General features: G+C 41.9%; 1 protein-coding gene across 5 annotated transcripts in view; it reads left to right on the top strand.

Moving 5' to 3' along the window:
- LOC140210713 (meckelin-like) overlaps window positions 1–15,461 on the top strand; it is a 211,378-nt gene that overhangs the window by 148,273 nt on the left and 47,644 nt on the right. For all 5 annotated transcript variants that reach the window (XM_072279933.1, XM_072279934.1, XM_072279931.1 and 2 more), the window contains exons 19-20: window positions 3,019–3,118; window positions 6,744–6,874. In XM_072279933.1, the coding sequence (XP_072136034.1) occupies window positions 3,019–3,118; window positions 6,744–6,874 (231 nt within the window). The remainder of the gene's footprint in view (window positions 1–3,018; window positions 3,119–6,743; window positions 6,875–15,461) is intronic.

Raw genomic sequence — 15,461 nt, 5'->3', positions numbered from 1 at the left:
AATTCATTGAGGAAATAACATCTGTTATTTCTTCCTCTGTAATAGGAGTTTCTAATGTTAAACAATCTTCGGTGATAATTTCAGAAAGTTCAATTTCCTTAAAAAGTCGTGCATGATATTAGAATCATGAGGAAAATCAAGATGGTATAAAGAGGTATAAAATTCTTGAAAAGTTTTGTTTATCTCGTCATGATCAACCGTCAAAGTATCATCATGTTTACGGATCTTGATAATTTGACGTTTAACCGAAGTAATTTTCAATTGATTAGCTAATAATTCACCTGATTTAACACTATGAATATAAAACTCACTTCTAGTTTTTATTAATTGATTTTCAATCGAGGATGTTAATAATAAACTGTGTTCCATTTGAAGTTTGACTGTCTGTTTATAAAACTCCTTACTAGGAACAATAGAATATTTCTTATCAATTTCTTTAATTTTATCAACCAACAAAAGTATTTCATTCTTAATACGTTTTTTCAAACCAACAGAATAGGAAATAATCTGTCCACAAATATAAGCTTTAAAAGCGTCCCATACTGTCCCGTTGGAAATTTCTTCCGTAATATTAGTTGAAAAGAAGAAATCAATCTGTTCCTTCATAAACTTAACAAAGTCCGGGTCTTGAAGCAAATTAGAATTAAATCGCCATTGTCTATTTGTAGAAGAAATGTCCATTAACTTGACAGAAACTTTCATTGGAGCGGGATCCGAAATGGCGATAATGTCATAATTGCAATCAATTACAGATGGAATTAAACGACAGTCAATAAAAAAATAGTCAATTCGAGAATAAGAATGATAAACATGTGAGAAGAATGAGAACTCTATCCTTAGGGTGTAGAAATCTCCAAATTTCTGAAAGTCCAGAGTCAATCATAAAAGAGTTAATAAGAGTAGCCGACTTGTTTGGTAAAGCCGGACTAGATTATGGATCTATCCATCATGGGATTTAAACATAAGTTAAAATCACCACCCATTATCAACATATACTCGTTTAAGTTAGGAAAGGAAGTGAATAAGGAAGTTAAAAAATTCAGGTAATCCACATTTGGAGCATAAACATTAACCATAGCAACTTTTTTATTAAAAAGTAACCCAGTAATTAACAAAAATCTACCACTAGGATCTGAGATAACGTCTTGATGAGTAAATATAATTGAGGGATCTATAAAAATTGAAACTCCTTTCACTTTGGCTTGGGAATTCGAGTGGTACTGTTATTTTTTCCAAAACTTAAAGAAACGTTGATTATCCTGTTTCCTCACATTAGTTTCATGTGCAAAAATAATGTGAGCATTCAGTCTTTGGAATATTTTAAAAATCTTTTTCCGTTTTTTTGGATGGTTTAAACCATTTGTATTCGAAGAGACAAAATTAATAATGTGAGCCATAACGTAATGTTAACCCTTTGGTATATAAAGAGTTCACCATTATGTAAACTCATGAGATCGGAAGAGGAATGAACATTCAGAGTGGAACTGGAAATCACAACACTGCAGACATCTTTGTAGTACTAAATCAGCCCAATAGAAAAAACTAATAAAGAAGAAAAATTTTGGATTTAAAATGTTCCAGTTGTTTAGTGGTCGAAGCTAAATTCTGCTCCAATTTCTCGATTTTTAAATATCTCTTCTGAGATTCAGTAATTTTACTTCGATGTTGCTTAACTTCACAATCCAGCGATTTCAGAGAGTCCGTGATTGACTTTGTCTTCTTTAAAACTTTGATGTTGTTGTTCAAATTTATCAGTTAAACTTTGATGTTGTACATCAAATTTTTCATCTAAAAGCTTCATCATATTCTCATAAGATAGCTCCGTTTGCTTAGGATCACCTTTTCTTTTTCCTCTGTTCCCGTTGGAATCCTTCCCATCTTTTGTTTTGAATCTTGTACTTATTTCTTTGCTCATTTCTTCAGATTTCATAGTTATAGTTCAAGAAAAGATCAGTAGAATAAAATAAATCTTCTAGTGTAGGTAAAAATTAGTTAAGTAAGGGAGATCATAACTTAAAAAAAAATAACAGGAATGGAGCAAAGCCAAAGACGACTTCACTCCATGAGAGCTCCCTGGAGAATCAAAAACTGTTTCATTGATGATTTTCATTTGTACTCAGTGTCATGAGGCTTTTCACATAAGTGCCCACAATACTCAGCCAGCATTGACGGATTCCAGTTGCCCTTACACTGTTACTCTATGACCGCAATGTCCTGGTGAAACCTTTCTCCGTGCTCATCACTGACAGTGCCAAGATTTGCAGGAAAGAAGTCTAAATGGGAATGCAGAAAATGAATCTTTAGTGACATGTAGCACTTCATGGTTTTGTATGCTTGAAGCATGTCGTCAACCAGCGGCATGTAGTTTGGTGCTCTGTAGTTGCCAAGAAAATTTTCAACAACATCCTTGAAAGCCTTCCATGAGATTTTCTGCAGTCCCACTAGAAGTTCTTTGAATTGTCTGTCATTGATGACCTGTTTGATTTGTGGACCAATGAAAATGCCTTCTTTAATCTTGGCACCAGTTATTCTGGGACACATCTGTCTCAAATATCAAAAATCTCAGGGAATTTTATAGCCTTTCTGAAACCTGTCCTGCCATGCAGCATCCACCCTGCCTAGGTCTGTCCAGACAAGGTAGAAAAGTTTTTAGCTTTCATTGTGGGTAACGTTTTAATTGACTTGAATTATGAATTGAAATAACAAATATAGGCGACTTTTTAAAAAATGGTGTGTGAAAGGGAAGTGGTGATTTTCATGATCAGAGCCCAAAATCCATAAGATACACCCAAAAGTATTCAGGAAGCAAGATCTTTGATGTCCAGTGTAATGGGAAGGAATGGTGAGAAAGCAGATATAAATACTTAGGATCCTGCACCTCACCCAACACAATACAAAAACAACAAGTGTTATACAACACTGCTTAGACTAAACTCGTTTTCACCCAGGACTGTTTTGTAAGAGGATGGGATTGAAAGTTGCCCTGCCCTAATTTTGTGGAACATGGTTTTCTTTCAGGCACTGCAGCTAATTCACATCCTCATGATTCAAATGACTGTGTCAATCTTCCTGATAGACTGGGAGAAGCCCAAGGGTAGACAATTGCCTACATCAGCAGGTAGGTTTAATTAACCCATTAATGGTTAAAGGCAGTTGGTACTTTGTAAAGCACGCATTAGCTACAGTGATTCCTGCTTTACCACAGTGACTATGTCTCAACAACAGAATTTTATTGGGTCATTAGGAAGACTTGAAGGGTAAAAGTTGGTTATGCTAGTCCCTTACCTCCTTCCTCAAGTCTTAGTCCCCCTCCACCAGGCCCAAATGCTCAAATTGACCTAAACACAAGAGCTTTTGAAGGAACTGGAAATCTTGAGCAACACACACACAAAATGCTGGAGGAACTCAGCAAGTCAGACAGCATCAACGAAGAGGAATAAACAGTTGACATTTTGGGCCGAGACTCTTCACCAGGACTGGAAGGTCTACTGTTTATTCCTCTCAAATTCACCTCTTTGTCCTCACCTCTTCAGAGCTGCAGGTAAAATTACATCAGGTCAGTTTTCGCCTAATATGTCTGCCATGCTGGCTTTACAACCTGGTTGTTTTAATCTTTTTCTTTAAAGCTATGATGAGAAAGATTGCTTTCCTGCCTGGTACCGCAAGCTGCATCAGCATTACCAGATTGTGAGCCACAGTCCTAGCCATTTCTTCTCTTTCAATCAGCATCACAACACTAGATGACCAGGGCATTATCATTATATGAGAGTTGCAATGAAGTCATACAGCAAGGAAACAGGCCATTCAGCCCATAAGATCCACACTGACCAGTGGCCACCCATTCATATTAATCCCATGAACACACCAACTCCTAGTCTACCTCATCATTGCCCTTGGCACCTTATTTGTCTACATGCACTGCATTTTCTCTGTAACTGCAACACACACAGAGTACAGGAGGAACTCAGCAGGCCAGGCAACATCTATGGAAAAGAGTAAACAGTCGACGTCTCAGGACTATAAAGGAAGAGGAGAAGTCAGAGTAAGAAGGTGGGGGGAGGGAAGGAAGAAATACAAGGTGGTAGTTGATAGGTGAAACAGGGAGAGGAGAGCATGAAGTAAAGAGCTGGGAAATTGATTGGTGAAAGAGGTAAGGAAGAGATAAAGAGCTGAAGAAGGGGGAATCTGATAGAAGACAATGGAAGAAAGGGAAGGGGGAGGAACACCAGAGAGAGATGATGGGCAGGTAAGGAGATAAGTGAGAGAGGGAAACAGGAATGGGGAATGGTGAAGGGGGAGCCAATTACTGAAGGTTTGAAAAATTATTATTCATGCTATCAGATTGACATATATTCTGCATCCTGTTTTCCTTTTACCACCTCAATGTACTTGGATATCGAATGATCTGTCTGGATGGCATGCATACAAAGCTTTTCATTGTTTCTCAATATATGTGACAATAGGATATTATACCAGTGCTTACATGATTCAGTTGCTTGTCTAGACATCTTAAATGCTTTTAGCTGCCACGCAGTCCAGATAACAGTTGTATCTATACTTGTAAAACACATCAAGGTTCATAAGGTTCTTTGCAAAAGGTGTAGAATAAATGCATAAGCAGAAGAGATTCTGCAGATGCTGGAAATCTTGAGCACACACACAAAATGCTGGAGGAACTCAGAAAGTCAGGCAAGATCAGTGGAGGGGAATGAACAATTGATATTTTGGACCGAGACCCTTCATCAAACCCCTCCCCCACACTGCCAGCTTGTACGTTTCCACCAGTGACGGTGTGGCGTGGTGTCCAAGCTGGACTCAGTGCTGCCCCCAGTGATCGCTTGGTAGAAGACAAGCTGTATTGTGCTTGACAGCAGACTGCTGCACCATTCATGATAGCATTTTGGACTTTTTTTTGTTGTGTGACTGTATTTTACTGATAGCTTATATGTGCTTTGTGACTGTTGGTACTGTGTTTTGCACCTTGACCGTGGAGTAACGCTGTATTCGTGTATGGTTGAATGACAATTAAACTTGATCTTGAACTTCAACATCCACTACCACCCCCCCCATCTTCTTATTCTGACATTTGCTCCCTTTTGTAGCATTCAACATTGAGGACCCCTACACAGGACATGGTCTATTCTCATTACTACCATCGATAAGGAGGTACAGGAGCCTGAAGACACATACTCAATGTTTTAGTAGCAGCTTCTTCCCCTCCACAATCAGATTTCTGAATGGACAGTGAATCCATGCACACTACCTCACTGTTTTTGATATAGATATATGTATGTACCGTGTTTATTATTGTAATTCAGTGTTTCAAAGGTTCACCTGTTATCAAAGTATACAACTATGAAATTCTCCAATTCTCCAGGTAGCCATGAAACCAAAAATTGAAAAGAAAGGCAGCACAATTATCTATCCCCAAATCACACCTCCCGCAAGAACAAACAAACAAAAATGGATCATGCACATCGATGCCCCAAATCCCTCCTCCTGCTCAAAAAACAATGAACAGATTGTGTCAGCTACATCGACCCCCCCCCCCATTTCCTCTTGTACAAAAAAACAAACAAATCGGATCAGGCACAATGACCCCCAAATCCCTCTCCCCACTCAAAACAACAAATGGGAAGCTCAGGCAAAAAACATACAGAATACAAAAACTATGAATGAAAGACTTGATAGTCAGAGGCGTTTTCCCAGTGCTGAAGTAGCTAACACAAGAGGGCACAGGTTTAAGGTGCTTGGAAGATGTCAGGGGTAAGTTTCTCACACAGAGAGTGGTGAGTGCGTGGAACGGGCTGCCAGCGGCGGTGGTGGAGGCGGAAACAATAGGGTCTTTTAAGGGACTCCTGGATAGGTACATGGAGCTTATAGAAATAGAGGGCTATGGGTAACCCGAGGTAATTTCTAAAGTAGGGACATGTTTGGCACAGCATTGTGGGCCGAAGGGCCTGCATTGTGCTGTAGGTTTTCTATGTTTCTATGAAAAAAGAGGCTATAGACCAGAGTCCAAATCCAAAATGCAAAGCAATCTGGGCAACACTGCTCCACAGCAGCACAGTCTCCTCTCTCCAGTACAGAGCAACGGATCAAAAGGCCAGCAGTTGATGCTGACCCTCTGCACTCACGTAGGTGCTTCAGTCTCCCTTGTCGCTTTAATTGGCGAACAATGGGAGCCAAATATCAGTTTGTGCATAGTGCCTCTGCCTCCCGGGGTCCTCTTCGAGACTGCGGAGCGCAGGAACACTCAGACATTCTCCAAGCAGCATAAGACGGGCTCCGACAGTTCCAGAGTCATGTTCAAGACTAGAAACAAATATAAGAGACGTAAAACAAGTGAAAAAGATGTCTTCATGATCTATCCAGAAGATGTCAACCAAAGAAGCTTTGAATGCGGGTGCCATGACTGGAATTGTAGAATATTTTATGCATTGCTCTGTACTGCTGCCGAAAAACAAAAATTTCACAAGATAGTTTGTGTCAATAAACCTGATTCTGATTCTGCTTCCTGATGAATATTCATAGCCCAAAACATTGAGTGTTTATTCCCCTCCATGGACACCGCCTGTCTTGCTGAGTTCCTCCACTGTTGTTAAATAAATGCATGCCCTTTTCTAATTATGTTAGTTTCACTCATCGTCATTATGAGATCACATGAATTCCTCCCCACAAAACTTGTGATTTACTCTCCGCAGTCCCCCTAACTGACTGTACTGGTGTTACCGTTTCTACAGAAAGCAAACCGAGCCCCTCATCAGTCAGTATCTGGCGCACGTACTTCATAGCTAACGAGTGGAACGAGATTCAGACGAAGAGGAAAACCAATCCAATCCTGCAACTTGTTCTTGTTCTCCTACTGCTGGAGGTAGGTGCTCTTTTCACACATAATGCAGTTGACCTTAACACTGATTTTGGGTTGGGGAGTTCATGTATAAAGAAACAGGAGCAGGAATAAATTATACGACTGCTCAAGCTTGTCCTGTCAATCGGTAACGTCATTGCTAAACTTCTACAGGGTCCCAGAACTTGAAGGATAATCTGTGAAACTGACAGGAACTTTTGGATGTGGAGGGGTTAGAGTGGGAGGGCACAGCCTTAGAACAGGAGGATGTCCCTTTTGAACAGAAATGAGGAGGAATTTCTTTTGCCAGAGAGTGGTGAATCTCTAGAATTCATTGTGTACAGAGGGCGGTGGAGGGCAAGTCATTAGGTATATTTAAAGTGGAGGTTGATAGGTCTTGATTAGTTGGGGAGTCAGAGGTCACAGGGAGAAGGCAAGGGAATGGAGTTGGGAAGGAAACTAATCAGCCATGCTGGGGTGGCAGAGCAGACTCTGGGCTGAATGTTCTTTATCTGCATTTGTGCAGTAAGATTGGAGATGGCTGCAGTGCTCAGCTCCACCACAAGATGGGCTGTTGTAGCCTTCAGGGACACAGCACAGAATTTCTGTACTGACGTGGATTACACCTTTCTATACATTACGTTCTGTAACGGCCACTGAAGATAGTCGGCTTTGTTGAAATAAGTATACCGGAGGTGTTAGGTCAACTAGTGACTGCTGAGAACCTTATCAATTGCAACAATTACGCTAGCCCATAACTACTCATGAATCCAGGAATTGATCTCGTGAGAGACACACACGTAAATTGCTGGAGTAGCCCAGCAAGTCAAGACAGCATCTATGGAACAGTCGATGAATAACAGTCGATCTTTAGGGCCGAAACCCTTCACTGGGACCCAGATGCAACCTGACTTACTGAATTCCCCCAGCATTTTCTGTGTGCTGCTCAAAATTCCCAGCATCTGCAGAATCTCTTGTGCTTATTGATGTCAGGAGGCTTTGTCATACCCCCTATGGGAAATAAATGTGAACTTCTGTCTTGACATAAACCTACACAATAATAGCAAAACTTCATTATTTTGGCGGTTCAGAAATGACAGTTTTATGTTTTTTTTTAAACTTTGAATATGTTTTAGAGAAAGGAAAATAAAAATTAGGACATAAGAACGTAAGAAACGGGAACAAGAAAAGGCCATATTGAGGTAGAGGTTGAAGCTGAAATAACTATAATACCATAAGAACATAAGACATAGGTACAGAATTAGGCCATTCAGCCCATCAAGTCTGCTCCAGCATTCCATCATCCCCATTCACCTGCCTTCTCCCTGCAACCTTTTGACACCCTGACTAATCAAGAACCTATCAACCTCTGCTTTAAATAAACCCAATGACTTGGCCTCTACTTAGCTTTTTGGATACAATGTGTATCCTTAGATGTTAAGCTCCCAACATGGATCGTCTTTCAGCCATGACTCAGTGATTCACACACCGGCATGCCTGCCAGGCTCTAATTGAGCTACTGCGCTGCAAGATCTGCTACCTTATTCCGTGTTCCGCATGCATTCAAAAATAACACCTTTAGTCTGGTATTTATCACCTTTTTTGATTTTGCCCCCATGTTAAATTTCAACTCCTCCAATGACTGCAGTTTTACCCTATCATCTGCCTGTTCTTCCTCACAATCTCACTACACAATACATCGACTTGTATACCAACTGCCCCATCCATCCCTTGCCCAATTAGTTTAAACCCTCCCCAGCAGCTGTGGCAAACCTGCCCGCAAGGATATTGGTTTCCCTCGCGGGACCTCTGCCCCTTTTCTGACTCTGACATTGGCGCCAATGTGTACCACATCCTCTGGCTGGTCACCCTCCTGTCTCAGAATCTTCTGCGACCGCTCTGACATGTACATTTGAATGCTGTTCATAGACTTCAGTTCAGCATTCAACGCAATCATTCCTCAGAAACTGATTGGAAAGCTGAGCCTACTGGGCCTGAACACCTCCCTCTGCAACTGGATCCTAGACTTCCTGACTGGAAGACCTCAGTCAGTCCAGATCAGAAGCAGCATCTCCTACACCATCACACTGAGCACAGGGGCCCCCTAGGGCTGTGCGCTCAGTCCGCTGCTGTTCACTCTGCTGACCCACGACTGTGCTGCAACACACAGCTCGAACCACCTCATCAAGTTCACCGATGACATGACCGTGGTGGGTCTCATCAGCAAGAACGATGAGTCAGCATACAGAGAGGAGGTGCAGCGGCTAACGGACTGGTGCAGAGTCAACAACCTGTGTCTGAATGTGAACAAAATAAAAGAGATGGTTGTTGACTTCAGGAGGATACAGAGCGACCACTCTCCACTGAACATCAACGACTCCTCCTTAGAGATCGTTAAGAGCACCAAGTTTCTTGGTGTTCACCTGGCAGAGAATCTCGCCTGGTCCCTCAACACCAACTCCATAGCAAAGAAAGCCCAGCAGCATCTCTACTTTCTGCGAAGGCTGAGAAAAGTCCATCTCCCACCCCCCCCCCCCCCATCCTCACCACATTCTACAGAGGTTGTACTGAGAGCATACTGAGCAGCTGCATCACTGCATGGTTCGGGAATTGTACCGTCTCAGATCGCAAGACCCTGCAGCGGATAGTGAGGCACTGAAGCATTTGGGCTCTCATGACCAGACTATGCAACAGTTTCTTCCCCCAAGCCATCAGACTCCTCAATACCCAGAGCCTGGATTGACACCAACTAACTGCCCTCTACTGTGCCTATTGTCTTGTTTATTATTTATTGTAATGCCTGCACTGTTTGTGCACTTTATGCAGTCCTGGGTAGGTCTGTAGTCTAGTGTAGTTTTTGTGTTGTTTTACATAGTTAAGTGTAGTTTTTGTATTGTTTCATGTAGCACCATGGTCCTGAAAAACGTTGTTTCATTTTTACTGTGTACTGTACCAGTAGTTATGGTCAAAATGACAATAAAAAGTGACTTGACTTGACCTGAGATGTCTTGGGCCATAGGACCTGAGAGACAGCACACCATTGTGGCATCTCTTCCATGGCCACAGAATTTCCTGTCCGTTCCCCCTGACTAGTGGGTCTCCTATCGCTATTGCTCTGCCTGACTTTACCCTGCCCTGCTGAGCCCCTGTACCAGCCACAGAGTGCCACTGGCCTGGCTGCTGCTTCTGTGCCCGTATAGGTCACCCCATCCAGCAGTATCCAAAGGGATACACTTGCTTCTGGGGGCACATCCACAGCGGAACCTGCACTGACTGTTTACTCATCTGACTTCTCCTGGGGGGGGGGGGTAGGGTGGGTCACCCATCTCCTATCTGAAGCCTGCACTCTGGGTGACCACTTCAGTAAAAGTCTCACCTATGAGGTTTTCAGCCTTTTGGGTGGTGCTAAGTACATCCAGTTCTTGCTTCAGGTCCTTGACCTTGTCAGTCAGGAGCTGATGTTGGGCGCACTTCCTGCAGATGTAGTCATGAGGGAGACTGTCATGTCCTCTGAAATGCCACATTTCACAGGAGGAGCATTCCACTGCCTGAACTACAACACAGTTTAACATCTCAAACGTTAACATAAAAGTTAAAAAAAAACATATTTTCTATATTTGTTTTTGACTTAGGAGGCAATTCTATGGAACTGTATTCCTACATTAGTTTTGACCATTAATGTTGTCAGCCATTTTCTTGTTTCTCTGACCTCAGATTTTTCTATTATTTGGCCGGAACACCCTACATAATCGCTGTGCTGTTGGAGATTCCTCTGTGGCTTAGTGCCTATCTGTGGTTAGTTTCACAGTGTGTCCCTCATCTGGTACTGACCAGGCCCGCAGAGTTAAATCAGAAGCAAAACTTCCATCTCCTCCTTGTCTTTTCATTATCACCGTGACAAAAAAACCCAAATCAGAATTGATGACTTCCACAATAGACCAAGGTGGGTCAGAAATGACATCTGAAATTTTGGCAAACTCCTATACGTGTCTGGTGGAGAGTATATCGACTGGCTGCATCACAGCCTGGTATGGAAACACCGATGCCTTTCAAAGACAAATCTTACAAAAGCTAGTGGATTTGGCCCAGTACATCGCAGGAAATCCCTCCCAACCATTGAGCACATTTATATGAAAAGCTCTCCGAGGAAAGCAGCATCCATCATCAGAGATCCCCACCACCCAGGTCATGCTCTCTTCTTGCTGATGCCATGGAAGGTACAAGAGCCTCAGGACTCAGACCCAGGTTCAAGAACAGTTACTACCCCACATCCATCAGGCTCTTGAATAAACTGATGTAACAGTACTCAACTTCACTTACCCATCATTGGAATATTCCCGAACGAATGATCTCACTTTCGAAGATTCTTTATGTCATTATCTCATGTTGTTTATTTATAGCTACTTATATATATTTGTATTTGCACAGTTTGTTGTCTTCTGCACCCTAGAGAATAGTAACTATAACAGGATCGATGAAAGGTCAACCAGATTTGCTGAGCGTGCCCACAGGAAAATGAATGTCAGCATTGTAGGTGGTGACATATATGTACTTTGATAATAAAATAACTGAACTTTGAAATGAGGAAAAAGTGGGCGAGAACATTGTCCATAATCTGCTTCTCTTAGCATACTTTGCTTTCAATTAGAAGGGGGAAAATATCCCATTGTTCCCTCAGGTTAGCGTGAAATTAGTTTGTGGTCTGGCACAGGCAAGATTAACACTCGAGATCACAAAATTCCCTTGAGTTAGTCAGTTGGGGGATTAGTGACCTTGCAGATGCCAAATTCCTCTGGCCATTTTTCAAAGAACAAAGCAAATTCCTTTCAGTGTAGCTGAACCTGATGCTCTGTCTTGTATCAAATGAGCAGGAAGGAACGCATCATTTGTTCCAGAGTCGACCAGGACAGTGTGCTGGAATGCTTTGAGCAGCCTCTGCGAAGCCTGGAATTCTTCTGCTCACTCTGATTTTGCTGCTGATTTTCACACAATGTGTTGTCAACCTAAAAAAAAGTAGAGTACATTGAAATGATGGGGCATATTTGTGATAGATAAAGTGGTTGTGGAGCGGATGTTTCCTTTTGTGAGAGAGCCTAGGACCAGAGGGCACAGCCTCAGAATACAGGGATGTCCCTTTAGATCAGAGGTGAGGAGGAATTTCCTTAGCCAGGGGGTGGAGAATCTGTGGAATTCATTGCCACAGACAGCTGTGGAGGCCAAGTCATTGGTTATATTTAAATAGGTTCTTGATTATTAAGGATATCAAAAGCTACAAGGAAAAGGCAGGAGAATAGGATTGAGAGGGATAATAAATCAAATGTGATAAAATAGTGGCGCATATTCAGTGGGCCAAATGGCCTGTTTCTGCTCCTGTGTCTTATGGTGTTATACTAAATGGCAGAGCAGGCTCGATGGGCCAGCTGGCCCACTCAAAATGGGGGAGCACAGTAGAGTAGCAGTTAGAGCCATTGCTTTACAGCACCAGCAAATCACTGATCAGGTCTTGGTTCCCTTGCACTGTCTGTGAGGAGTTAGTATGTTCTCTCTGTGACTGCGTGAGTTTCCTCTGCGTGCTCTGGTTTCCTCCCAGATTCCAAAGAAGTATGGGTTAGCTGTTAGTGAGTTGTGGGCGTGCTATGTTGGTGCTGAAAGCATAGTGACAATTGAGGGTTGCCTCAACACAATATTTGGATTGTGATGTTGATGCAAAACGATGCATTTCACTGTTTGTTTCTATGTAGATGTGACAATAAAGCTAATCTTTATCTTTTACATTACTCGTGCTCCTATTTCCTATGTTTCTTATTCAGTAATGGGGTGGTTATATTGCTGGATTAGGACTCCGGAGGCTTGAACGTAAATTCAAATCCAATCGTGGCAATTTGAGTTCAATTAATTAAATAAAATCCTGAACGAAAAGCTGGTAACAATAGTGGGCGTTGTGAAACTGGTGGATTCTTGTACAATGCGAGAGATCCTACAGATGCTAGAGACTTTGAACGACACACTGAAAACGCTGGAGAAACGGGGCGGCATGGTAGCGTAGTAGTTAGCACAACGCTTTACAGTGCAGGCAACCCGGGTCTAATCCCCACCACTGCCTGCAAGGAGTTTGTGCGTTTTCCCAGTGACCGTGTGGGTTTCCTCAAACTGCTTGGTAGGTTAATTGGTCATTGTAAACTGTCCTATGGTTAGACTAGGGTTAAATCAGGGGTTGCCAGGTAGTGTGGCTCGAAGGGCCCGTTCTGTGCTATATCTCAATAAGTTAAAGCTCAGCAAGTCAGGCAGCATCTATAGAGGGAAATAAACAGTTGTTGTTTCATGCCTAGACACTTCATCAGGACTGGAAAGGAAGGGGCAGAAACCAGCCTTTCTAGCCCTGATGAAGAGTTTTGGGCCAAAGTTTCAACTTTTATTCTCCTCCATAGATTCTGCGTGACTATCTGGGATCCTTGTAAAAAAAAAACCTTTCTGATTCACCAATGCTCTTCAGGGAAGGAACATGATGTGCCGATTTAATTAAACTAGGCATTAAATACCTAACTAAACTAAACTAAACCTTTCTGCCCGCAAGGAAGGAAGTTTTCCTTCCATACCTGGTCTGAATCCAGGCCGTTCTCTGTGGTTGACTCTTATTTCTCCTCTCCAGCGAAAGTTCTATTCAGCCACAAGCTACTGTGCGCTCAGCATGAATGGGTTGGGCTGAAAGGCCTGTTTCCATGCTGTATAACTGTATGACTCTGTAAGCAGCTTTGACACGTAGGTTGCTCTGCACCCTTCTCACGTGAGGGGCACAGAATCAAACAATAGATGCTGATATATTGCTCTGGGTGCAAATAAAAAGATTATTTTTGCTCCAAAAATATTTCCTTGGGGAGAGAAAAAAGAATTTCTTAACTCTGGCAAGTGGAACACTCTGAGAGCTGCTCTCAGACCCAGAAGAGTAATGGATTGAAGGTCGTTCTTGTCTTCTCCAACAGTGCCCCTCAGGAGGACTAAACTAGGATTAAAGTTTCACACACAAAGCTGTTTACCTGAGATTGGAAGTAAGTGTCCACATGATGACAGTGTTATGTAGCAGGTCTTAGATCTCCCATGCTCCTTCATATGAGAGCTGACTAAATGTAACCCCAGTCCTTCTATTTTGCCAAGTGCATTTTGATCTGGGTTTACTGCTTATAAAACTGATTGATACTACAATGTATAATAACACACATAAGCCTATTCAGTCCTGGTTCAGTAATACAACACAATTGTTACTGTTTTACCTTATTCTAGTTCAGTGCACTGTAGAACATAGAACATTACCACACAGGACAGGCCCTTTGGCCTACGCCATTGTGCTGATCTTATAGCCTATTCTAAGATCAATTTAATCCTTCTGTCCTACATAGCCCTCCATTTCCTATCACTGTGTAATGATTTAATCTGTATAAACTGTGTGCAAGACCAGCTTTTCACTGTATCTTGCTATATGTGACAATAATATATTAATAAGTCAACCCAAAACATCTAACATCACTTTTCCTCCAGAGTTCCCCAGTAGTTTGGCTTTTCTCCAGCCTCCTCAGTTTGTTAAAATATAATGGTATTACTGGCTTCATAACAACACCTTTATTTGTCCCCTAGCTCTTCTAATATGAAGGTAGGTTTGCCAAAAATATCAAAGAGGAGGCCAAAAGTTTTTCAGAATCAGAATCAGGTTTATCACCGGCATGCGTTGTGAAATTTGTTAACTTAGCAGCAGCAGTTCAACGCAATACATGATAGTATAGAAAGAATAAAAATAAATAAGTAAGTCAATTGCTGTAAGTATATATACAGTGGCATGCAAAAGTTTGGGCACCCCTGTCGAAATTTCTGTTACTATGAATAGCTAAGCAAGTAAAATATGAACTGATTTCCAAAAGGTATAAAGTTAAAGATGACACATTTCTTTAATATTTTAAGCAAGAAAACTTCTCTATTTCCATCTTTTACAGTTTCAAAATAACAAAAAAGGGAAAGGGCCCGAAGCAAAAGTTTGTGCACCCTGCGTGGTCAGTACTTAGTAACACCCCCTTCGGCAAGTATCACAGCTTGTCAACGCTTTTTGTAGCCAGTTTAAAGTCTTTCAATTCTTGTTTGGGGGATTTTCGCCCATTCTTCCTTACAAAAGGCTTCTAGTTCTGTGAGATTCTTGGGCCTTCTTGCATGCACTGCTCTTTTGAGGTCTATCCACAGATTCTCGATGATGTTTTGGTCAGGGGACTGTGAGGGCCATGGCAAAACCTTCAGCTTGCGCCTCTTGAGGTAGTCCATTGTGGATTTTGAGGTGTGTTTAGGATCATTATCCTGTTGTTCTATTCAAAAGTTCTATTCAAAAGGTTCAAAGGAACATCTAAACAAGCCTGATGCATTTTGGAAACAAGTCCTGTGGCCTGATGAAGTTAAAATAGAACCTTTTGGCCGCAATGAGCAAAGGTATGTTTGGAGAAAAAAAGGTGTAGAATTTCATGAAAAGAACTCCTCTCCAACTGTTAAGCATGGGGGTGGATCAATCATGCTTTGGGCTTGTGTTGCAGCCAGTGGCACGGGGAACATTTACTGGTAGAGGGAAGAATGAATTCAA

Source organism: Mobula birostris, chromosome 15 (assembly GCF_030028105.1).
Source record: "Mobula birostris isolate sMobBir1 chromosome 15, sMobBir1.hap1, whole genome shotgun sequence".
Taxonomy (NCBI): domain Eukaryota; kingdom Metazoa; phylum Chordata; class Chondrichthyes; order Myliobatiformes; family Myliobatidae; genus Mobula; species Mobula birostris.
Note: the sequence above shows the minus strand (reverse complement) of the source record. Positions and strands in the feature narration are given on the sequence as shown.